This window comes from Sturnira hondurensis, unplaced genomic scaffold, assembly GCF_014824575.4.
Source record: "Sturnira hondurensis isolate 20B ecotype Veracruz unplaced genomic scaffold, ASM1482457v3 Scaffold0002597, whole genome shotgun sequence".
In the NCBI taxonomy this organism is placed as follows: Eukaryota; Metazoa; Chordata; class Mammalia; order Chiroptera; family Phyllostomidae; genus Sturnira; species Sturnira hondurensis.
The window spans coordinates 7,137,311-7,162,471 of record NW_028075228.1 but is presented as its reverse complement, the minus strand read 5'-3'; the positions used below and the strand labels follow the sequence as shown (position 1 = coordinate 7,162,471).

Genomic DNA, 25,161 nt, shown 5'->3' with positions numbered 1-25,161 from the left:
GGCTGGATCCCTCCCCCAGCGAGCATGCCCTGGGCTTGCCTCCCTGGGCCTGCAGTGGACTCTGGGAAAACTGTATTGACAGGACCCTGTTCTCTGCCTCCAGAAGTTTGTGTGCTTACAGATGAAATTCCACTCTTGATGGACATGAACTTTGCAGGGTTATCCTGAGTGGTGCATTCATGTTGGGCTGGAAGTGTTTTGAGAAGGGTCAGGTTCTGGGTAAGAAGAGGAGGTTTGGTTTGCCTCCTGGAAGGGCTGCACCCTGGGAAAGTAACCACATGTCTCTGGGCCTCAGTTTCCTCTTCTGCCAAACGAGGAGCCAGGCACCTAATGGAAAAGGGGCTGTGAGGGTGAAATGAGGTGCGGCATGAAAAGTGCGAGGCGTGGCACCTGGCATTCAGTGCGGGAGTGGTTCCTGATGGTGTTAACTGTCACAGTGTGGTCACCCAGGAGGGTGCGGGGAAGTGTGAGGTGCCATCTGCTCTTTCCTGTGGCTGTAGAAGTGGGAAGAAATTTTAGGGTTTCCCACATGTCCACTTGCTTCTAAGACAGGTCTTGACCCAAAGGACTGACTTTAAAGTTTTCCCAGGACCTCTTGGGCCCCTCACTGGGTCCTATTCCTTCAATGAACTTGGAAGGCCAGGCACCAGCAGCCTAGTCTCTCCCTCCTCTTGGGGGAGTGGAGTCCTCATTTTTAGAAGACTTTATAGAGAGCTAGTGGGCTGAACACCCTCCCTGGTGGGGCCCGTCATCTTTCCCATCCCAGGATCTAGTCAGAGGCCTCATACCTGGGTCCTCATTCTTCCCAAGGCTTGTTACACGTCACTAGTCACTCACAATGAGCTGTGGGTCGCAAGTTTCTTTCTGCCCACTTTTCCTGGTGGGGGCATCTCATTTACCCCTGTGCCTTCAGTGTATTACAGCTCCCAGACACAGGGGGGCGCCACGGTCCCAAAGCTCATTTGAAAGTTCATTTCCCTCTATGTTACAGATGTGTGTTCACATAGCCAGTTGAATAGCTGTCGTCATGAACTGTATGGCGCCATTTGCCAGCATGCGACCCTCTTAAGTATGTTCTAGTATTTGTGATTCTGGGCACTAAAGCTGAGGATGGAGAAAAGCACTAGTGAGAAAGCCCTTAGCAATTGTTCTCTGGAGACTTCAGTCTCAGGTACCCAAACCTCTCCTGAAGAGGGGCTGAGTGTTTGGTACAGAGTCGCACAGGCATGGCGACAACGTTCCGCCAGCTGCGTCCTGGCCCTCCACTTCTTATGGAGAAAAATGTGACTTCACTTGAAGGTTCTCTGCCTTTTTTTCTCCTTGCCTGCATGGTTTCTGAAGTTAAGCCTCCCTGTTCAAGGCTCCTTTGATCTGCATTCTTCTTTAATTGGTTTTACATCTGTTAAGATTTCATTAGAAAAACATTGTAAAGTCTCATTGCCTATGAAGGGTTAAAAAACAGGAGTCAGCAGAATTGACTGAGTCTTGTCCTGGGCCCAACCAGCTGTAAGAAGAGCAGGTAGGGGTTGGAGGAAGGAGGCCCCATCTGCCTCTGGGGGAGCTGTGTGCATGTGTGCGTGCATGTGCGTGTGCGTGCATGTGCGAGCTCTCCACTTACTGCTATGGGCACCTGGCCAAGGCCTCCCAGTTGTGGCTGTCCCTGCAAACATGCTCAGGGCCCTGTGATTCTGTACCATCTCTGGCCTGCTTTAGTCCATGGAAAAAGACCAGTCACTAAGATCCGTCTAGTTAGTGAGCTTCCAAAGCCTGACCAAGGAAATGTGCTCTGACTTCATATTCTGAGATGGCCCAACGGGCAAAATCTGCCTGTCTGGAGAGTAACTGTTACAAGGTTTGGAGGAAGCTACTGATAATTTCATCTTAAACTGATAATGTCTTCTGCTAAGGTTTAAAAAAAAAAAACGAAGTCCATAACTTGCCATAGCTCTGTGCTTTGTGAGGCCAAAGTTCTATGATTCGCCATAGGTATGCCCCCTAACCCGTACCTGCCCCCCCACATTGAAAGCAACCCTTCTGTCATTAGAGCCGAACTGTGTTGTTGCTGTGTTTCCTGTTTGCTAACAACCCCATGGGGAAATCACCAAGCCGAGTTGACACAAGGTCTAGGAGAAAACACCCAAAGTCTGAAAATAAGTAAGGCTTTTGTTTCCCTGACAGCATTTTCCTGTTGACTATGCATCTGACTCTTCTTTGCCTCTCACTCCGGGCCCATCCCACCCACTGCAATGCCCTCTGGCCTCAGTGCTGTGGCTCTGACTTGCATTGAGAAAGTGTGGGAAGGGCTGGTGACATTTAGGTGTGTGTGTGTAGATGAGCTAGCTGCTAAAACAAATTTTGGAGGCTTCTGGTCACACTGAAATCTGTCCTGGTGATGTGGTCGCTGCTGGGGCTCATATAAAAGGCTCTTGCTGGTCACTGATTGCTAAGGTCCACCGTGGCCTCAGGATTTGTGTGAGCACTCATGGGTGAAGGCTTTCTTCCAGAAGAAATCCAGTGCCTATACCTGCCTGTTTAAAGAGTGGACTTTTTCCATCATTGCCTGGGGGACATTTCTGGAGCAACCTGAGCTGCCCCCACCTGTTGTTTGCCACATGCCTGGAGGGGTGCCAAGGCCTCCTTGTTAAATTCTCTAGGAGTGGGGGTGCTCATGTTAACCTCACCTGACAGTTGAGGAAACTGAGGTGCAGAGAGCAAGCCCATAACCTGCCCAGCTGACCCAGCTAGTAAATAGCAGGGTCGGATTTCGAACCCACATCTCTCATTCCAGCCCCCACTGTCATTACCACTGTGTTCCATAGCCCTTCTTTCTCCCCGTTACCTGAACACTTGCTACCCGCGGGGCCTGTTCCCAAGGGACATGTCTCAGCGGGGAAACAAGGTCTGGGCTGTAATGGTTAGTGACATCAGTGCAGGACAGTATTAGGCTGAGCAAGACCAGGCCTGGGTGAAATAGTGGGCATTCTCAAAGGTTTGAGGGAAGCAATATCCTTTTCCAAGTTCTGACTGGAGTTATCCAGGAAGGCTTCCTGGAGAAGGCATGATCTGGGAAGGGTGGTGAGGCTCCCAGGAGCAGGAGGAGGAGGGATCTGATGGAACAGCAGAGGAGGGAGGATGGGGACTGTAGGCTGAGGAACAAAGAGGTCATTGCTGTGCTTCTGGGGACCTGAGATGTGAGCTCTGGGGCATTTTAGAGAAATCAGAGGCAGGTAGGGACTGTGCACATTTCCTCAGCCTCAGAGAGGAGGGGTACCCAGGCCAGCAATTTATGACAAGGATGCTGTGTTCTACAGAGCCCAGGAGGACATGAGGTCAAGGGCTTGGAGAACTAGAATTGGATGAACTGGAACAGTGGTTCATAGGCCAGCAGAGGGTTAAGGAGAGTGTGTGGTGACAGACCGTAATCCTGGGTGGAAATGACTTGGTCAAGAGTTTCGACAGGAAGAGAAGGAACAACAGGAGGGACAGGGGAAAGGAAGACATTCAACTGTATTAAAGATCTGAGCATGCAGGAGAGTTGGCAGTTGGAGGGGAGAAAAGCATGCCAGGTGGGTTGGGGGCTGGGATTCCTTGGGTGCTGGCCAGAGGGCCGAAACTAAAGACAGTCGGCCCAAACAGGAGAACAACATGAAGTACTGGGAGAAGAACCAGTCGATCGCCATCGAGCTGTCGGACCTGGTCGTCTACTGCAAGCCGACCAGCAAGACCAAAGACAACTTAGGTACTGTCTCCCACGTGGTGAAAACTCTTGCTCCTCCGAGTCTGGCGTCATCGCAGGGCACAGCCAGTGTGGTTCCTGCTCATTCTTAACTGCTCTAGGCAGAGCTTCCCCTCGCATTTGTCCTCGGAGCCAGGGTGCTAGTTACACAGGCCCTCCCGACACCTAAGGAGAACCACCCTCTTGGGGGCAGGGCAGTTTCCTACTGCTACTATGACAAGTTACTACAAACTTGGTGGCAGAAAGCGACATATTTTCACTCTCCCCGTCCCGGAGGCCTGAAGTCTGGAATCAAGGTGTGGACAGATTTCAGCCACTCCTTCTGGATTCTGGTGTCCACCCACATTCCTTGGCTTGTGGCTGCATCATTCCAATCTGCCCCTGGGTCGCATGTCCTTCTGTGGAGTCAAAATACTATTGAAAGGGTCTGTGGTAACATTTAGGGCCCAGATAATCTCCCAACGGCAAGCTCCTTAATTTAGTCATATCTGCAAAGCCCCCTTTTGCCATATAAGGCAATTATCCAGCACAGAAGGATTCAAAAATGACTCTTACACCAAATTCTTCAATGTAGCTAGTTCTTTGACCTTAGAATTATCCCATTCACATTTTCTTCCTCCTTTGAACCGTTGGAGCAGATCCTATCTTTGATCTCAAGAATGTGTGATTCTAGGACCAAGGACCAGAGGAACGGCACTAAACCCCAGAACTAATGGTCACTAGGAGGCTGTTCCCCAGGCACCTCCACTTTGCAGGATTTATGGCCTCTCTCACCACAGCAGGACGTGAAGGAGCAAAGCTTCACCCAAGCAAAGAATTGCTGGCATGTTCCCCTCCCTCTCCTCCCACTTATTTTCCCCCTTGTCTCTCCCAGCCTTTCCTGCAGGCAGTGCCTTCTCCCTCCACCAGGAGGCTTGGTTCACTCATCTGAACCTATGGCATCTCTGGTGAGGAAGCCATTCCTAAGAAGGGACAATCCACTCTCCTCCTACCTGCCGATCCCTGAGGCCATTCCCTGACCCTCCCCCTTGCTATACCTGTACCACTTTGGTGTTTTCCGGTGTGAGGCTGCTGGTAATTTTAAACAAAAAGAAAATTGCAATAATCCGAGATGAAAAGACTGTGGGAACACTGGGATCCCTTTTAATAGCCAGGATCCCTGAAGGGCAGGATCCCACAGCAGCCCCAATTATGGGACTGGCATCAGGACCATGTGCATGTCTTGTCAGAGGGCTTCCTGGTTTCATGGTATGAACCTTCATATTCAGATAATGCACGAGACACACAATAAACGGCAACTCTGACTCTTTGTGCAGAAAATCCTGACTTCCGAGAAATCCGTTCCTTTGTGGAGACAAAGGCTGACAGCGTCGTCAGGCAGAAACCCATTGATCTCCTGAAGTACAATCAGAAGGCCCTGACCCGTGTTTACCCAAAGGGACAGAGGGTGGACTCCTCCAACTACGATCCCTTCCGCCTCTGGCTGTGTGGCTCCCAAATGGTGGCACTCAATTTCCAGACTGCAGGTAAGGGGGGCAGCTTGTGGCCAGTAAATCCAGGATAATGGTAGTGTCATTCCAGGCACAGACTTCTGGGGCCTCGGGTGGAATATGCTGCCCCAGTGCCTGTGATTTATCTTAGGAACTGGTTCAACCAGCATGCTAGTGCGAGGCTCATGGGTTGAATAGAGTGACTAAGGGGACTGATGGGGCACATCTGACAGTAGGCACTTGTATTTGGCAGATTCTCTGATGGCAAGTGACAGACCCTGAGTTACTCTGGATTAAGAAAGAAAGGAAATTCATTAGCTCACATATTTAAAAAGACTAGGAGTTGTTTAGCTTCAGGCACAGCTGGATCAAGGTATCCAGTAGCTTCCTTCCGTACTCGCCTTTCTTCCTGGTACATCTGTCTTTGAGGGCTTCATGCTCACACTTTCCTTCAGAGATATTCACATGCTGTAGAAAACCAACATGTGAAATTCTTTTTACATGAACAGTAGTATAAATCACAGTGTTTTGCACTTTTGTTGTTAAAGTCTCTTTTGGGGATTTGTTCATCCGTTATGTCTTTTCTATTGCTTTTATGCCTGCACAGGATTCCACTGACTAGAACCATTGTTTATTCAACCGAGCCCCTGCTGAGGCACACTTAGGTTATTCCCCATCCTTTGCTATTCCAGATGGCACTGCCTTCTGTAACCTTCTGTGAGCATCTGTGAGTCAGTTCTCAGATGTGCAGGGCGCATTAAACAGCACCAGCATTTTGATCACCTGCCCTGAGGACAACCACTGAACACATGTGCCCAGGGGTGCCTGAGCTGAGACCCTCAGCCACGTGCTTCCATAGAGATTGTGGGTGGGAATGCAAACTGGTAGAGCATTTGAATACACCCTTCTGGCATAACCTCACTCGCTTAGTTTGATCAATCTTTGCCCATCTGATAGATGAACGTTGCCATCACGCTGTCATCAGAGCTCCCCTCTTGGTGTTGCCCTTGTTTTGAGTCGCGTGAACTTGTTTCTCTCGCATTTAGGAAGCACTTGCTTTTTCTTATGTGTTTACAGCACACATCAATCAGCTCTCTCCGTGGGTCAACTTTAGATGAATTTATTTATCTGTCATTTGAGTTAAAAGGACTTTTCTTTCCACAGTGTTTCTTAACTCTTATGGATTTTTTTTTTCTATGTAGACATTTTTAGCTTTGAGTGGTGTATAATTTTTTTTCTGGTTCTGGATTTGGTGTCATACTTGGAAAGGTGTTCCCTGGTCTGAGATGTTTTTAAAAGCCCATGTTTTTCTTCCAGTAATGTGGGTTTTCGGTGGACTTTTAAAAAACCCATATTTTCTTTGAGTTTAGGTATGTGTTTTAACAACGGGCTCATATTGTTTTGGGGAGTAATCGCTTGTGCAAACCCTGGCCTGCCGGCCCCACAGCCCAGGAGGCCGGCCTCTCTTGCCGGACTTACCGCAGCGGTGCCCTCTCCTTCCCAGACAAGTACATGCAGATGAATCAGGCCTTGTTCTCACTCAATGGGAGGACGGGCTACGTCCTGCAGCCCGAGAGCATGAGGATGGACAAGTACGACCCCATGCCCCCTGAGTCCCAGAGGAAGATTCAGATGACCCTGACGGTCAAGGTAAGGCCCCGCTGTCCTCCTGTGCCCAGGGAGGCCCAGCCCTGTGCCGAGTGATGCCTGTCGTCTTGTTTAAACCACCACCACCCAGACATGGCTCGAGGGTCCAGGGGGGTTTCTCCTGGTGAGGATCGTTTCTGGCCAGGGAAAGAGGGAAAGAGCATGTGGGGAAATGGCCGTTTGGTCTCCATGGAGGGAACGTTTGTCCCCACAATGTCCAGTTTTCAGGGTGAAAACTTTAAAATTCACTCAACTTTCAGAGAATGTGTTGTCCTTTTATAAGAATTTTAAGTTTTTCCTCTTTGGGAAAATATGAAAGGTGGAAAAATAAACTGCATTTCTCATAAGATTTAGGAAGGAAAAAAACCCCAAAAAACGAAGCATTGGTATCCAAAGGCCTTTAAAAGAAAATCACACACTCCTCCATCCTTTCCTTGGAGCTGGGAAATTAAGTGATTAAATGCCCTGTATCTGTAGGTGTCCCCCTGCGCATGGGTGGATGTGTTTTGTGTTCAGGTGAGGTGCACCTGTTCACTTTGATGGCAGGGTGCTCTGATCCTGGCTCATCTGAACAGCTCTGGGGATCCACCCCATTTCCTCACCCATGGGAGGGAAACAGGACTTCTCCAATAAAGACATTGAGGCTGGCTTTGAACTCATATAGTCTGATGCTAGAACCAAAAATGAGCTCCTTGCTAGACCACCTCCCTGCTAGAACTTGTTAGCTCCTCCCACAATGGCCCTGGGAGAATCCCAGCACTCACCTCTGGTGTCCTAGGTTCTCGGGGCTCGCCACCTTCCCAAGCCTGGACGAAGCATTGCATGTCCCTTTGTGGAGGTGGAAATATGTGGAGCTGAATATGACAACAACAAGTTTAAGACGACGGTTGTGAGTAAGTTGTGTGGGTCCTTCCTTCTCTTACACTTCAAGTGAGTTGTGTCCCATGGTGGACACCGTGAAGGGATACCCTTCACTGGGCAGTCTGTAATGCACTTTGGTTGTCCAGGTCTTTTCCTTCATCCCTCTTGCTCACTACAGTCCAGCTCTGGGCGGGGAAACAAAGGAGCAGATGATTAAATAGTTGTACTTGTCCCCAGTACTGTGATTCTGCCTGTAACTTTGGCCAGCAAGGCTCTGGTTATCTGTGCAGCAGCCCCACCTGCTTTACCTCTGTAGTCCAGGCCTGAGAAGCAGAGACACAGCGAGGAGGTGACTGTCGACCCAAAGGCTGCAGCCTGACTTGGGCGATCCTTTCCCACAGAGGGCAGGGAGGCTGAGACAAATGTGTGTTCTTCCATTTTAAGCCAGGAAGAAACCGTGAACTGGGGGCCCTTTGCGGCCTGGGTCACGGCCCCTGGTGAAAGGTGGCCCAAGGACAACTCACACACTGATGAGTGGAACTGGCGTTGTGAAGGGGGGCAGGTTCTCTCCTGACAACTACAGAGCCCACGCTGGCTCTGCCTCTTCTGATGCCCTGACGCACCCCTGTCCCTCTTACCTCCTCTGAGCCCACCCCTTCCCCATCCCAGGAAGTTGAGATGGGAGCCATGTAAAGGGATACGGGGGTCCCCCCTCCTTACTCAGGCCTGTGACATCAGCTTTACCAGGATTGCTACTGGGAAAAAGATTATTCGTATTTTCTCAGATCTTGGCAGAGATGCATATTTACACGGTTGCTAAGGAGATTCAAAGCTGATGAATGTAGAGATGGTTTTCCCAGGAGAGGGCAGGACGAACGGGGCCTCTAATAAGCTTTGATCACCTTCCAGATGACAATGGCCTAAGCCCTGTTTGGGCTCCAACACAGGAGAAGGTGACGTTCGAAATTTATGATCCAAACCTGGCTTTTCTTCGCTTTGTGGTATACGAGGAAGATATGTTTAGCGATCCCAACTTTCTTGCGCATGCCACTTACCCCATTAAAGGAATCAAATCAGGTAAGCGACTTTTAATTAAGATGTTCAGTTTGGGCTAGCATTGTTCTTTGGCCTCTGCCAATAATGGCTTTAAAAAGAATAAAAAGCATTTTTCCTGGCTTTTAAGAAATCACTGAAAAACCGATTAGGTGGCTGGGACAGCTCCTCTCGTGGTACTTCCCTGAGCTGGCACATGTGCAGCCTCTGGTGTAGCACAGGGGCGGGCAGGGGTGAGGACCAGACGGGATGCTGGGCCCTTCAAAGTCGGACATCTAGGTGCAAAATTGGACTACCGGCTGATTTTCCACCTGGCACTGTGATTTTATTTGGAAAGGCTAGAAGCCTGTCTTACAGGCAAGCCTGTTACCTGTTAGCCCCTTTGCCTGTCTTCAGCCAGGGGCCTGTGTCTGGTCGGAGCTCCCGCCCTCTCCCTGGCTGGGAAGGAAAAGGCCCTCAGCCGCTAGGGGGAGTTACAGTTGTAGGTTCACCTCTCCTGAGTCACCTGGGCGAGTGGCTGAAGCTCGCAGAGCTTTGTTCTCCTCTTCTATAGAAGTGGGACCGTTGTTTTTTCTTCCAAAACACAATGGAACCTGGGTCATGTGACCAGCTCATAAGAATCAGGATACTCAGTCCCACCCCTCCAAGCCAGGAAGGTGCTCAGGAGGGAGGCGATGTGGGAAGCAGCACCGTGAGCTTGGTGCTGCTTCCTGTATACAGTTTGTCTTGTTTACTTCCCTGCCGGATTTTGTGTAGGGTGTTTGCCAAACACACCTACACAAGTACAACTTGGGGGGGCTACACTGCAAGAATTCCGTGGGTATCCGGGCAAAAACCACAAACCAACAACAAAATTCCCATCACCTGTGTAAGGAGTAACTCCCTCGGAAAACTTCCTGATAGCAGTATTCAGGGAGAACAATGCCCCCAAAAGCCCGCCAGGGAAAAGAGTAAGACCTGAAGGTTTTATTCCCACTTGCTGTCACTCAAGCATAAAATTAAAGGGCAGGTGTGTTCAAATATGAACACACTCCCTTGGTGTTCAGTTCCCTTTCCCCTTCGTATTTGAGCCATTAGAGCACAAATCCTTCTGGACTCCTCACGATGTCGCTGTTTCCCTGTTTTCTAAGCATTATTTTTCAAGAGAAAAAAGGTCACTCTCGTTTTAATGATTTATATACAAACACGGTCTTTTCTCTTGCTGTTTGGAGGCCTTGGGTCCTGTTTTCTGGTCCCGTCCCCCCCTGCAAATTTGGAACATATCAGATAGTCCCTAAATTTCTAGTTTTTTAAGATCATAAATCTGATCATTCCCACCACTGGGCACTTGCCCAGGTAGACATGCCGGGACCCCGGTTAGAAAATGCAGGTTCCTGAGTCCATTCCTCGGCGGGACTCAAGCAGCTCAGGTTGGGATCTAGGACCCTGTGTGTTTAGCCAGCTCCTTGGGCGGCATTTTGAGAAAACAGCTAGACTGAGCCTGCCCATCTCACCATCATGGAAATGAACTCGTAGATTAAGCAAGAACTTGAAAAATGTTTAAACTGCCTTTTAGCACGTCAGGAACACCCAACTTCCTGATTTACTGAATTAAGAACGACAGGTCCTCCTTTGTAAGTCCCGGAGGCCGGCTATTTGGCAACCCCACTTGGTTTACTTGCCCACTGTGTTGTAAACTAAATCCAGCAATTTAGGTGCAGGCCTTAACTTTGTAAATTGGCTCTTTTTCTTTTCTAATCCTCACCTGAGGATATGTTTATTGCTTTTTAGGGAGAGAGAGAGATACCAGGTTGCCTCTGATACGCACCCCAACAGGGGATCAAGCCTGTAACCTTTGGCAATGTGGACAACCCTCCAACCAACTGAACCACCCAGCCCTTGTAATTTGCCTCTTTTAAAATAAATAATGTTTAGGACAGATTCCGTTTAATGGTAACTATGCCAACCTGTTCCTAACCCCTGTCCACTTGAAGGATAAGGCAGCCCCTCCCAGTGCCTGGGGGCGGTTGATGAATCCTCCTTAACAGCCACCAAATTGTATCCATTCACCTAGAAGATGCTACGACTTAGCTTGGAGATTTAACAAACAAAGCACAGAGCTTCAAGGATGATGAAAACTGTGACCCTTCACCCAACTGTGAGAGTCTCAGTGAGACCTCTCCTTTCCCTCTCCTAACAATGCCTGGCACATCCATATTTATGGAGGGAATGAAATAAAATGAACAAGCCCTGTGTGCATAAGGCATTGGGGGCCTTCTGAACTCAAAAATAAACTTTGCCCATTGTCATTAGGGATATGCTTAAGCTTTTAAGCCAGCTGGAGCTCAGGAAGAAAAACATCATTTATTGTGTTAGGTGCCTTAAACTCTTTCTCTTCTAATCCTCATAGCAATCCTGTGAAAGAGGTTTTTATCATCTCTGTTTTTTAAATAGAAGCACTCTGGGGCCTAGAGATGTTAATTAACTTGCTCAAGGTCACGCAGCTGTAAGACCAGAGCTGGGTGTGAAGCCAGAATGTCTTGACTTCAAACCCATGTTCTTCCTGCTCTCCAGGCCTCCTCTACTCCTCCTGAGCCAAAGTACTGTTCACTCTTCCAAAGACATCTCTAGCTCCCTTTCCTCTGTGACACAACTCAAAGCAACAAGAATAAAAACAGAATTAAACTGTTTTTGGTGAAATTGGCAAACCCCTTTCAGTCCTACTTCCCAATATGCAAGAAGGGCCACTCATAACCATGTGCCCTGGGCAGGGAGAAAAGGTGCATGGAGCTGGAGACGCAGAGGGGACGGGGCCCCCATCTGGAGGCATGCACTGAGTGCAACAGGACCACTCTGCTTGGAACCGTGTGAGCTGGAGGGCACAGGCTGCCTGGTAGGCTCCCCAGACACCAGGGGATGCTCAGATCCCAGTACATTCTAATAGTTGATCCACACCTAGACTGACTTCTTCCCCGCATCCACAGACCAGCCAGGAGCTCAGTCCCACCCCAGACCTCCAGGGTCAGAATGTGCACTATAATCAGATCCACAGGTGGTTCATATCTGCATCCAAGTTGGAGAAGCAGGGGGCTACACTGCAAGAATTCTGTGGATATCCGGGCAAAAACCACAAACCAACAACAAAATTCCCATCACCTGTGTAAGGAGTAACTCCCTCAGAAAACTTCCTGATAGCAGTATTCAGGGAGAACAATGCCCCCAAAAGCCCTCCAGGGAAAAGAGTAAGACCTGAAGGTTTTATACCCACTTGCTGTCACTCAAGCATAAAATTAAAGGGCAGGTGTGTTCAAATATGCACAGTTCGGGGATATGTCCATGAGTTCAAACTCAAGAAAGCAAAAAAGACAAATTTAGCTATTGGAAATGTTCAGTAAAAAGGTGGCAAGCATTGGACACTTTTAAAAATGTGCATTTCATTGTGTGTGCCAATTTTATATTGGACAAAGAACACTAGAAACAAACACTGAGCTTTAGTTGATGAGATGCATGCTGACATTTTCAGGGGAAGTATACGATGTACAAAATCTTCATCTTACTTTGAAATACCCACGATAGATTGATGGGTGGAGAAATGTGATAAAACGAGAGTAGTAAAAGGTTAATGGTGAGGTCTAGGTGGTGGTTGTACAAGTGCTTCTTGTAATACTCTCTTAGCTTTGCTGTATAAATGTCAGAAAAACATAACCAAGCCTACCTTTGTGGGAGAATTATGGTTACAAAATGGAACACACATATTACAATACTATGTTGATTTGGAAATAATATGGTTTTAACAAGTTAGGGGACAAAGAGGGAGAGAGGTACAGGGTTGTGTCAGCATGCCTATCTCCTCATCTTAAGCAGTGAAAAGCAATGGATTAAATAGATAGTAAAGGTTATAACTGATAGTGTAAAAGGTTCTCTAAGAGAAATAAGGCTAATCATTGAATAAGCCAAAACCTGAATGGTGAAATAGTGGGAGTTCCCTAATTTGAATATTGCTTGTCCTGAGAATCAGTAGATACAGTGCAAATAAAAAGCTTTCAAGTCAGAGAGGCGGGCCCAAGATAGTGGGGTAGGTGGATGCTGAGCTTGCCCCCTTCCAAGGATATATCAAATGTACACCTATATGCAGAGCTGTTCCTCTTGAGAGACAACTGTGAGCCAATTGAAAAGCATCTACACAACAAGAGAAAGTGACCACGTGGAGAAGGTTGGGGTACCATGACAGCTCCCCCGGAGCTGAGCAAACAACCCAGGACTGGAGGAACCACTGAGCGCCATTGCTTACATTTCCCCCAAAGGTGGACAGTGAGCAGGAGCTCCATCCAGGATCTCTGGCTGACCTGCAGGCCCCAGGTACCCCTTTTGGGGCTGGAGCCAGCAGAAAGAGAAAGGCACCATAGCTGCATACAAAGGATGCCTTCACCAGGATCCAGCAGATATAGCAGGGTTCTGCTTTGCACACTCAAGGGGCTTCCTTGCCTGGACAGAGTGTGGAACTAGCAAAACACTGAGGAATCCACATGCAAAACTGTCCCTTCCAGAGAAAGTGCAGAGATAGTGAGGCACTGCTGCCCATGCATGTGGGGCTGCCTCACCAGAAAAAAGTTGGGGAGCAAGCAAAACTTTGCAGTACCACCCATAGGCTGCCCCACAGAGAGAGAAAGGGATGTTGCTATGTGCAGGAAAGGTGCCCCACCTGGAGAAATAGCACAGTTAGTAGGACACTGAAAAGCAGGCATACAGAGCAGTCTCACCCAGACCCTACTCTAAGGGTGGGCAATTAAAGCAACAGGGCTGCTGTGCAGAGTTGAAGGGGTGCAGCTGAGTTCAGAGGAGTAGCACTACTTTGAGAGGGAGCAGAACAAGCAAAGTGCAGCTGTGTGTGCACATGCAACTGGGTGTTGAGATACAGGCATGCAAAGCAGCCCCACCCAGGCCTTGCTCTGATCACGGACAGTTAAAGCAATGGGGCACACTGAGAATGCACCTAGCAGCCTCATTTACATCAGGTAGCAACACCCAGATTAAAATGCTAGGGAGGCAGAGGCACACCAGAATGCCCCATCTGGAACCTACTCCTTCAGGCCAGGCGACACACAAGGTACCTTGCATGCCTGCCCTGACTGCAACCAGACTGCCAAAACTATTCAATGCAGTCTACACAGAGACTACTCTTTCATGACTGGAAAGGATATCTATTCCATTCAACTTGTGGGAACAAACACCATAAGTTGAACAAAATGGGGAGATAGAAGAATATGCCACAAATGGAGGAATAAGAAAAAAACTCCAGAGAAAAACCCAATGAAACAGAGATAAGTAATTTGCTTGATAAAGATTTAAAAGAAATGGTCATTAGGAAGCTCAGCAAACTTGAGAGTACAATAGAGGAATTCAGCACCTCAACAAAAAGATAGAAAATGTAATAAAGAGCCAATCAGAGATGAAGAATACAATAATTTAAATGAATATATTGGAAGGAGTCGGCAGCAGATTGATTAATACAGAGGAATGGACTAGCTATCTGGAAGACAGAATAGTGGAAATCATCCAGTTAGAACAGCAAAATGAAAAAAAAAATAATGATAGTAAGAGATCTCTGAGGTAACATCAAGCACCCTAATGTTTACATTGTAGGAATTCCATTAAATGAGGAGAGAGAGGAGTATTTGAAGAAATAATGCCTGAAAAGTACCCTAACCTGGGGAAGGACCAGATATCCAGGCCCAGGAAGAACAGAGAGTTCCAAACAAGATGAGCCTAAAGAGACCCACAGCACATCAAGACATATTGTAATTCAAAAGGCAAAAGTTAAGATAAATAGACAGCCTAAAAGGCAGCAAGAATGAAACACAAAATCACATACAAGGAAAACCCCGTAAGATTATCAGCTAATTTTGCAGAAGCAACTTTACAGGCCATAAGGTAGTGGAGGAAATATTTAAAGTGCTGAAGGAAAAGAATCTAGCCAACCACTATGCTGTACATCTGAAATTAATACAGAATACAATTGAATGTAAACTGTAGTTGAAAAATAAAAGAAACTAAAAACAAATAGACAATTTACAATACTATATCCAACAAGGTTGTCACTTGGAATTGGAAGAGATAAAGATATTCCCAGACAAGCAAAAGCTAAAGAAATTCACACCCAGTAAACTGGCCTTACAAGAAGTGTTAAAGGGTCTTCTTTATGCAGAAAAGGCTATAACCAGAAATAATACAGGAAAGAAAAGTTTATCACTGGTAGAGGCAAATATACAATAATCAAAGAGAACCAACCACTGAAAAATCTAATATGAAGGTTAAAAGATAGTAGCAAAATTAAGTATCACTAGAATAAACAATCAAGGATACATTAAGCAAAAAAATATAAAACATGACATCAAAAACAAAGATTGGGGGAGTAAAAATATAGTGCTTTCAGAATATGATTGAACCCAAATACTTCTCTCTCTCTTTATATATATATATATATATATATATATATATGCACACACACACACACACATATATATGTATATGTATATATGCATATATAGAGAGATCTATATTTCTCTCTCTATATATACATCCATATATATGTGTGAACTTCATGATAATCATACCAAAAACATACCAAAACACCTAATACATAGAAATAAAGACAGGGAGGCTACCAAAAGAAGGAGACAAAGAACATGGCCCAAATGAAAGAACAGATCAAAAGTCTGGAAAAAAGCTATATGAAATGGTGACAAGCAATCTATCAGATGCAGAGTTCAAAACTCTGGTTACAAGGATGCTCAAGGAACTTAATGAGGACCTCAACATAAAGACACAGTCATGGAGAAGTAGAGGGACTTCTGGCCAAGATGGAAGTGTAGGTGGAAACACTGTGCCTCCTTGCACAACCAAGTTTAAAGACAACAAAGTTTTAGTAACAAAAATGCAACCAAGACACAAAAAATTGAACTGTACGGAAGTCTGACAATAATGAGCCATTCATCCAGACTGGTAAGAGGGACGCAGTCAGTAGCTGGCGGAGCAGGGTCACGCAGGAAAAAGCAGCTGGACCAGACCAACCCAGGTGTGCAAGCGGCCATTGGCAGATCCCAGGTGTGGGGTGGCAACGGGCGGACCCAGTGGGGGCACAAGGTGGCTGGCTGACCGCAGTCACACATTCACATTCAGATAAACCAGGCAAAGGAGCGAGTAGTGAGACAGACCATTCAGGCAGGGCCCAGGTGACTGTAAAGACTAAAAGCACCAATTGGAAAAACTTTTGGGGTTGAGGTACTGGGAGAAGCTCCCAGGCTCACAGAGAGTTTGTTGGAGAGACCCACAGGGTTCTGGAGGGTACACAAGCCCACACACACCAGAAGCCAGCACCAGGGGGGCCAGGTTTGCTTGCAGGAATCAGCAGAGGGGACAGAAATCTGAGAGAGTGGAACAAACGCCATTGCCCCCTCTGATCCCGCCCCCACATACAGCATCACAACCCAGCAACTGGGTCGCCCTGCCCTGGTGAACACCTAAGGCTCTGCCCCTCATATGTAACAGTCGCGAACAGACCAAAACATTATGGCTCAAGAAGAACAGCTCAAAGCCCCAGAGCCAGTACTTCTAAGCAACCAAGAGAGAGCCAACCTATCAGATGCACAGTTCAAAATACTGGTGATCAGGATGCTCACAGAACTGGTTGACTTTAGTCACAAATTAGAGGAACAAATGAAGGCTAAATTAATTGAAATGAAGGGAAATGCACAGGAAACTAATAGTGATGGAAAGGAAACTGGGACTCAAATCAAGGGAGTGGACCAGAAGGAAGAAAAAAATGACCAAACAGAAAAGAAGGAAGAAACAAGAATCCCCAAAAAATGAGGAGAGGCTTAGGAACCTCCAGGACATCTTTAAACAGTCCAGCATCCGAATTATAGGGGTAGCAGAAGGGGGAGAGAAACAGCCACGAGTGGAAAACATATTTGAACAAATAAGAAAGGAGAACTTCCCCAGTCTGGCAAAGGAAATAGACTTCCAGGAAATCCAGGAAGCTCAGAGAGTCCCAAAGAAGTTGGACCCAAGGAGGAACACACCAAGGCACATCATAATTACATTAACCAAGATTAAAATGAAGGAGAGAATCCTAGAAGCAGCAAGAGATAAGGGGACAGTCACCTACAAAGGAGTTCCCATCAGACTGTCAGCTGATTTCTCAAAAGAGACCATACAGGCAAGAAGGGGCTGGAAAGAAGTAATCCAAGGCATGAAATCCAAAGACCTACATCCAAGATTGCTCTATCCGGCAAAGCTTTCATTTAGAATGGAAGGGCAGATAAAGTGCTTCTCAGATAAGGTCAAATTCCAGGAGTTCATCATCACCAAGCCCTTATTATATGAAATGTTAAAGGGACTTATCTAAGAAAAAGAAGATAAAAAATAATGAACAGTGAAAGGACAGCAAGCTCACAGTTATTAACCACACTTAAAACAAAAGCAAACTAAGAGGACAACTAGATCAGGAGTGGAACCATAGAAATGGAGATCACATGGAGGGTTAGCAACTGGGGAATGGGAGGAGGAGAAGGGGGGAGAAGGTACAGAGAATAAGTAGCATAGACGGTAGGTAGAAAATAGCAGGAGGGCAAGAATAGTATGGGAAATACAGAATCTAAAGAACTTGTGACACATAGACATAAACTAAAGGGGGGAATGGTGGGGGTGTGTGCAGGGTGGAGGGGAATGAAGAGGGGGAAATGGGACAACTTTAATGGCATATTCAATAAAATATATTGTTTAAAAAAGACACAGAATTGAAAGATACCCTAATTGAAATAAAGAACAATTCACAGGGAAACGACAGTAGAGTGGATGAAGCCAAGATTCAAATCAATGATATGGAACATAAAGGAAGCAAAAAACAACCAATCAGACCAACAAGAAGAAAAAAGAATAAAAAAAAACAAGGATAGTGTAAGCAGCCTCTGGGATAACTTCAAGCATTCCAACATTCACTTCGTAGTGGTGCCAGAAGGAGAAGAGAAAGAGGAAGAAATTGGAAATTTATTTGAAAAAATAAGATTTCCCTAATTTCATAAAGGAAATGGACATGCAAGTTCAGCAAGCACAGAGAAACCCAAACAAAATGGACACAGAGAGGCCCACTCCAAGACACATCATAATTAAAGAAATGTGAGGGGTGGTCTGGGAGAATGGGTGAAGAGGTAAGGGAATTAAGAAATACAAAAAGCTAGTTACAGAATAGCCATGGGGATGTAAAGTACAGTATAGGAAATGGAGTATCCAAAGAACTTAGTCACATGACCCATGGACATGAACAATACTGGGGGTATTGCCTGAGGGGAGTGGGAGGTGCTGGGTTGAGGGGGCGAAGGGGGAAAATCAGGACAACTGTAACAGCATAATCAATAAAATATAATTTAAAAAATACAAAACATGAAGAGAAAGCAATCCAATGAAACCAGTGAAGAAAACCAACAAATTAAAAGGTAAAGAGATTAAGAGAAGAAAGGAGCAGTGAGGAACCAGAAAAACAACCAAAATATAATGAACAAAATGTCAATAAGCACATTCCTATCAATAATTACTCAATGTAAATGGACTGAATGCTACAATCAAAAGACATAAGGTGGCAAAATGGATAAACAAAAACACATGACCCATCTATATGCTGCTTATAAGAGACACACATTAGGTTGAGAAAACACACAGACTGAAAGTGAAGGGTCAGAAAAATATATTCCATCCACATGGAAACAAAAAGAAAGCTGGGATAGCAATACTCATATCAGACAAAATAGACTACCAAACAAAGACTGTAAAAAGAGACAGAGAAGGGCATTACATAATTTTAAAGGGGTCCACCCAAGAAGAGGATAGACAACTGTAAATACCTACACACCCAATGCAGAAGCACTTAAGAATATAAAGTAAATGTTAATGGATATAAAGGTAGAGATTAATAGCAATATTATAGTAGCTGGGGACTTTAATACTACATGTACCTCAGTGGATGGATTTCTTATGGACAGAAAATTAATATAGAAATAATGGCCTAATTTCCACATAAGACCAGTTTGATTTGATAGACATTTATAGAGTATTTCATATAAAAACTGTAGATTATACATTTTTCTCAAGTGCACATGGAACATTTTCACATACAACTCCACAAAACAAGCCTCAGTAAATCCAAGAAGATTAAAATTATATCTAGCATATTTTCAGACTACTATGGCATGAAACTAGAAATCAAAACTATAGGAAGAAAAGTGGAAAAATTACAAATACATTGAAATTAAACAACATGCTTCTAAGCAACCAATAGGTCAAAGGAAGTCAAACAGGAAATCAAACACTTCTTGAGACAAATGAAAATTAAAATACAACCTTACAAAATGTATGAGATGCAGCAAAAGCAGTTATAAGAGGAATGTTTATAGCTATATAAGGTCTACATCAACAAGGATGGAAAAATCCCAAATAAGCAATCTAAATTTGTACCTAATGAAACTAGAAAAGGAGGAATAAAAAACCCTAAGTAAGTGGAAGGAAGGAAATAATAAAGATCAAAGTGGAAATAAATGAAGTAGAAAATAGAAAAGCAATAGAAAAGATGAATGAAACTAAAAGCTGGTTCTTTGAAAGGATAAATAAAATTGGCAAGCCTCTAGCAATACTCATCAAGCCAAAAAGAGAACACAAATAAAAGCAGAAATGAAAGATTACAATAAACCTAATAGAAATATGAAAGATCATTAAAGAATACTGTGAACAATTATATACCAATTGGACAATCTAGAAGTAGTGGATAAGTTTTCTAGAAACATACTACCTTTCAAGACTAAATAAACCAGGAAGAAACAGAGAATCTGAATGAATTACTAGCAATGATATTGAAAGAATATAAAAAAATTCCCAACAAACAAAAGCCCAGGATAAGATGGCTCCTCAGGTGAATTCAATCAAACATTTCAAGAAGAATTAGTACCTGTCTTTCTCGAACTGTTCAAAAAAAGAAGAGGAAGGAACACTTTCTACATCCTACAAAGCCAGCACAATCCTAATGCCAAAATCAGAGAGACATCACATAAAAAGAGAATTACAGGCTAACATCCCTGATGACCATAGTTGCCAAAATTCTCAACAAAATACTAGAGAACCATATTCAACAGTACCTTAAAAGGATTATACACCACGATAAAGTGGGATTTGTACCAGGGATGCAAGGGTGGTTCATCATCCCCAAAACAAGCACTGTGATTCATTACATTCAACAAAACCAAGGATAAAATTCATAATGATTTCAGTAGATGCTGAAAAAAATTTTGAAAAAAATTAACATCCATTAATGATAAAAACTCATTACAAAGCAGTTTTAGATGGAATTTACCTCAGCTTGATAAAGGCTACATATGACAAGCCCATGGCTAACATCATACTCATTGGTGCAGACATGAAAGTTGTTCCTCTGAGAGCAGAAACAAGAAAAGGATGCCCACTCTCACCACTATTATTCAATACAGTATTGGAAGTACTAGATGTAGCAGTCAGACAAAGAAATACAGGCACCCATATTGGGGGGAAAAAGAAGTAAAACTGTCACTATTTGCAGATGACATGATATTATATATAGAAAACCATACAGAATCCTCCAAGAATTAATAGAAATAATAAAAGAATTCAATACAGTAGCAGGATACAAAATTAATATACAGAAATCTATCACATTTTTGTACATGAATAATGAACAATCAGAAGGAGAAGGAGAGAAAACAATTTCTATCCTGGCCGAGTAGCTCAGTTCATTGGAGTGCCATTCCGTACACCAAAAGGTTGTGGGTTCGGTTCCCAGTCAGGGTCAAGGTAGTGGGTTTGATCCCTAGTTGGGTCATGTTTGGGAGGCAACTGATAGATGTTCCTCACATCCATGTCTCTCTCTCTCTCTTCCTCTCTCAAATCAATAAACATATCCTTGGATGAGGATTTTAAAAATTCCATTTACAATTGCATCAAAAAGAATGAAATATTTAGGAATCATTTTAACCAAGGAAGGCAAAGACCTGTACTGTGAAAACTGTAAGACACTGAAGAATGTGAAAAGGACCCAAATAAATGGAAGGATATGCCATGCTCATTAAAAGGACCATATTACCCAAAGCAAACTACAGATCCAATGCAGTTCCTGTGAACATACCAATGACATTCTTCTCAGAACTAGAATAATTCTAAAACTCATAGCCAAAGCAATCTTGAGAAAGAAAACAAAGTTGGAGATATCACAGTCCCTGACTTCAAAGTATATTACAAAGCTACAATAATTAAAACACTGTGGTCCTGGCACAAAAACAGACACATAGATCAATGGAACAGAATAGCCCAGAAATAAACTCTTGCTTATATGGTTAACTAATATATGAGAAAGGCAGTAAGAATATACAATGGAGTAATGACAGTCTCTTTAACAAGTAGTGTTGTAAAAATGGACAAAAACATGCAAAAAATAAAATGGAACCACTCTTACACCATATACAAAAAATAAATTCAAAATGGATTAAAGACTTAAATGTAAGGCCTGAAAACATAAACCTCCTAGAAGAAAACATAGGCAGTAAACTATTTGGCATCAATCTGAATAATATCTTTTTGGATATACCCCCTCATGCAAGGGAAACAAAAACAAATGGGACTTCATCAAACTAAAAAGCTTCTGCTTAGGGAAGGAAACCAGCCAACAAAACAAAAGATGACCTACTGAATGAGAAAATATATTTGCAAATGATATATCTGATGAGGGGCTGATATCTAAAAGATACAAGAAACTCATAGGACTCAGTAACAAAAAAAAATAAACAATTCAACAAACAAGTGTTGGAGAGGATGGGGAGAAAGGGGAACCCTAGTGTTCTGTTGGTGGGAATGCAGACTGGTGCAGCCACTGTGGAAAACAGTATGGAATTTCCTCAGAAAACTAAAAATGGAACTGCCTTTTGACCCAGCAATTCCACTACTGGAGTTATACCTTAAGAGCCCTGAAACACCAATCCAAAAGAACTATTCACTCCAATGTTCATAGCAGCACAATTTACAATAGCCAAAGTTTTTTTTTAGGTTTGCTGGAAGCAGCCTAAGTGCCCATCGGCAAATGAGTGGATCAAAAAACTATGGTATATTTACACAATGGAATTCTATGCAGCAGAGAGAAAGAAGGAGCTTATACCCTTTGTGACAGCATGGATGAAATTGGAGAGCATTATGCTAAGCGAAATAAGTTAGGTGGTGAGGAACAAGTACCAGATGATCTCACCTTTAACTGGAACATAATCAACAAAAGAAAAAAGCAAACAAAATATAAACAGTCATTGAAACTAAGAACAATTTAACAATAGCCAGAGGGGAGGGGGAAGGAGACAGTGGGAAGAAGGGTTTTCAGGAACTACTATAAAGGACACATAGACAAAACCAAGGGAGAGGGTGGAAGCAAGGGAGGGAGGTGGGTTTGGAGGTGGTGGTGGGAGAATATACGAACAACTGTAATTAAACAACAATAAAATAATTTAAATTAAAAAATTTATACTAAAAAAACAGTCTGATCAAACGATGGTCAGAGGACATGAAAAGACATTTCTCCAAAGACATATAGATAGCTAACAGACATATGAAAAGATGCTCCACATCCCTAACAATCAGGGAAATGCAAATCAAAACCACAAAGAAATATCACCTCACACCAGTCAGGATGGCTGTTATCAAAAGGTCAACAGATAACGTGTTGGCAAGGATGTGGAGAATAGGGAACCCTTGTGCATTGTGGGTGGGACAGCAAGTTGGTGTAGTCGGTACGGAAAAACAGTGTGAAGATTCCACTTCTTGGTATTTTTCTGAAGAAAACAAAAACACTAATTTGAAAAGATATATGCACCCCTATATTTATTGCAGCGTTATTTATGATAGCCAAGATGTGGAAGCAATCTAAGTGTCCAGCAAATAAAGCAGATATGATACATGCACACACACACAATGGAATATTAGGCAGCAATAACGAAGAATGAAATCTTGCCATTTGAGACAACATGGAATGATTTTAAGGGTATTATGCTAAGTGAAACAAGTCAGAGAAAGACAGGTACCACATGGTTTCACTTATTTGTGGAATCTAAGAAAATAAAAAAACAAAACCAGAATCATAGAAACAGAGACCAAGGGGGTTACTCGAGGGGGAGCATGATGGGCGGAATGGGTGAAAAATGTAAAGAGGAATAGTCAATAATAAGTTTGCACAGTACCAGATAGTTACTAGAATGAGTGGGATGATCACATCGTAAGGTATAAAAATGTCCAGTCACTATATTGTATACCTGACACTAACATAACTAAGTAGAATTTGGTATACTTATTTAAATTTAAAAGTTTAATTAAACAACTTTCAAGTCAACCTAGGGCCATATAGTGAGTCCCCAAGGTACAGGGTTAAAATGGAAAATGTAAGAATTGAGGGTCAGAGTACTACCCTTTGCGATTTTAAAGGAAACTCAAATGTATAGACTATTTTGACATAATACTGTTCACAGTGGTTCCTTGTGGAATAAGGAATTATGAGTGGATGGGAGTGAGACTTTCATTTTTACCCTGTATTTTTAAAAATGTATTAATTTGAGAGAGAGAGGAAAGGGGGAGGGGGAGAGGGAGGGAAGAGAAGGGGGGAGAGAGAGAGAGACAGAGAGAGAGAGAGAGACATCAAGTTGTTCCATCTATTTATACATTCATTGGTGTATCAGGACAACAGTAACCAACTGAGCTACCCGGCCAGGGCCTTTACTGTGTGGTCTTTTACACTACTTAATTAAAACAAGAAAACAAACCAACCTTTGAGATATGTTGCCTTAAACATTACTTAATGGGTGGTGGTGGCAGGGGAATTCAGCTCTACTTCAATGCTCCTCTTAGTTAACATTTAAGTAAATAGGGAATGGCTTTCAGAGGGGGATGATCAATAGTGCTCTGAACTGCCAAGGGACAGAAAGATTTCTTCCCATTGGAAATCTTTAAAGACACTCCCCCCATCCTATGCTTTGTAAAGGGCTAAGTGGAGGAAATGGATGCAAGGATTCATTACTCCTTTGAATCTTTGGCCTCTGGAGTATTTAAGGAATTGAACCACAGCTGCAGTCACTCTAAATTCAATGTGTAATGTTCTGTGGGTTTTCATTTCTCCTGAGCGAATCATTTTTGTTTTTAGCTGGTAGATATTTTTAACTCCCCTTTTCTGTACGGACCTGCCGGTCAAGCCTGCATTCTGGAGCACCTCTCTGTAACCATCAGGACAGGACCTCTTGCTTCCCGAAAGTCAGCCCCAGTATGGGGCACTTGGACTAAGCGTGTGGTCCCTGGGTACCCCTAAAAAAGCTGTGGTCAGGGAGATGTGCCATTAATGACCTGCCTTTGCATTGTTTTCCCCTTCTGCTGCAGGATTTAGATCTGTTCCTCTGAAGAATGGGTACAGCGAAGACATCGAGCTGGCTTCCCTCCTGGTTTTCTGTGAGATGCGGCCTGTCCTGGTGAGTGGAAAAGCCCCTCAGGGTTCCCTGAGCTACATCTGCTGGTGGGTAGATGTGGTTGATGAGTATGCTTGGCTGCTGGGCTTAAACCCATTGAGAATTATCTAGCCAAACATATCACATCATTAGAAGAGAATTCCTTTCAGTGACAGATCTCCCCATAGGGCCTATGGTTTTTTCTCCCAGGGTCCATCCTTTTTGGAGAGTGCTGTATGATTCCATGAGTAGGCTATGTAGTTGGAAAGGTGAAGCTCTTTGGAAGTTCCCCATAGTTTCATTTCAGAAAAGCCAGGCAAAGGCAACACATCTCTTCTAGATACATTCACCCTTCCTGCATGTGTCTCTGCCTGGTGGTCTTGGGTAATCCCTTAAAAAGCCTGAGAGCATCCAATAAGGCCTTGTGATGGGGAAGGATGTTCATAGCCCACAGCTTCCCGTCCTGAGTGGTACTCCTCTTGTGGTTCTATCTGCCATTGGAGAAGCCTGCCTTTTTGGTCCTTTCATTTTGCCAACACCTTAAAGACATTTAATCCCTGCTTTAACTGACCAGTTATCAAGATGTAGAAGAAAGGGCTTGGCCTCCTTGAACTTTTCAAGACTGAAATAGGTAGCTGAGAACATAGCACGAAGCTGTAGGTATAGCTCAGGTCTTGGGTTTGATGGCATATTTACTGTGATTCTGGAGGTTCAGAACCTTCTTGATGGCCTTGCCCACAGAATGAAACCCACTCGGTGTGTGTTTTTGCAAGGCCTTATATGTGGCCAGTACAATCTCCCAAGATCTTTCCATTTCTTTGCCACAAACCCCAGCATGGTCTGGGGGATTTCTGTG

At 44.2% G+C, this 25,161-nt stretch overlaps 1 protein-coding gene across 2 annotated transcripts in view; it reads left to right on the top strand.

Annotated features, from left to right (window-relative positions):
• PLCG2 (phospholipase C gamma 2) overlaps nt 1–25,161 on the top strand; it is a 146,670-nt gene that overhangs the window by 107,526 nt on the left and 13,983 nt on the right. Inside the window, exons 26-31 of one of the 2 annotated variants that reach the window (XM_037040323.1) lie at nt 3,637–3,739; nt 5,053–5,257; nt 6,726–6,876; nt 7,652–7,766; nt 8,644–8,811; nt 24,241–24,329. In XM_037040323.1, the coding sequence (XP_036896218.1) occupies nt 3,637–3,739; nt 5,053–5,257; nt 6,726–6,876; nt 7,652–7,766; nt 8,644–8,811; nt 24,241–24,329 (831 nt within the window). Of the gene's footprint in view, nt 1–3,636; nt 3,740–5,052; nt 5,263–6,725; nt 6,877–7,651; nt 7,767–8,643; nt 8,812–24,240; nt 24,330–25,161 lie in introns of both variants that reach the window. The other variant, XM_037040324.1, reaches the window with a different exon arrangement.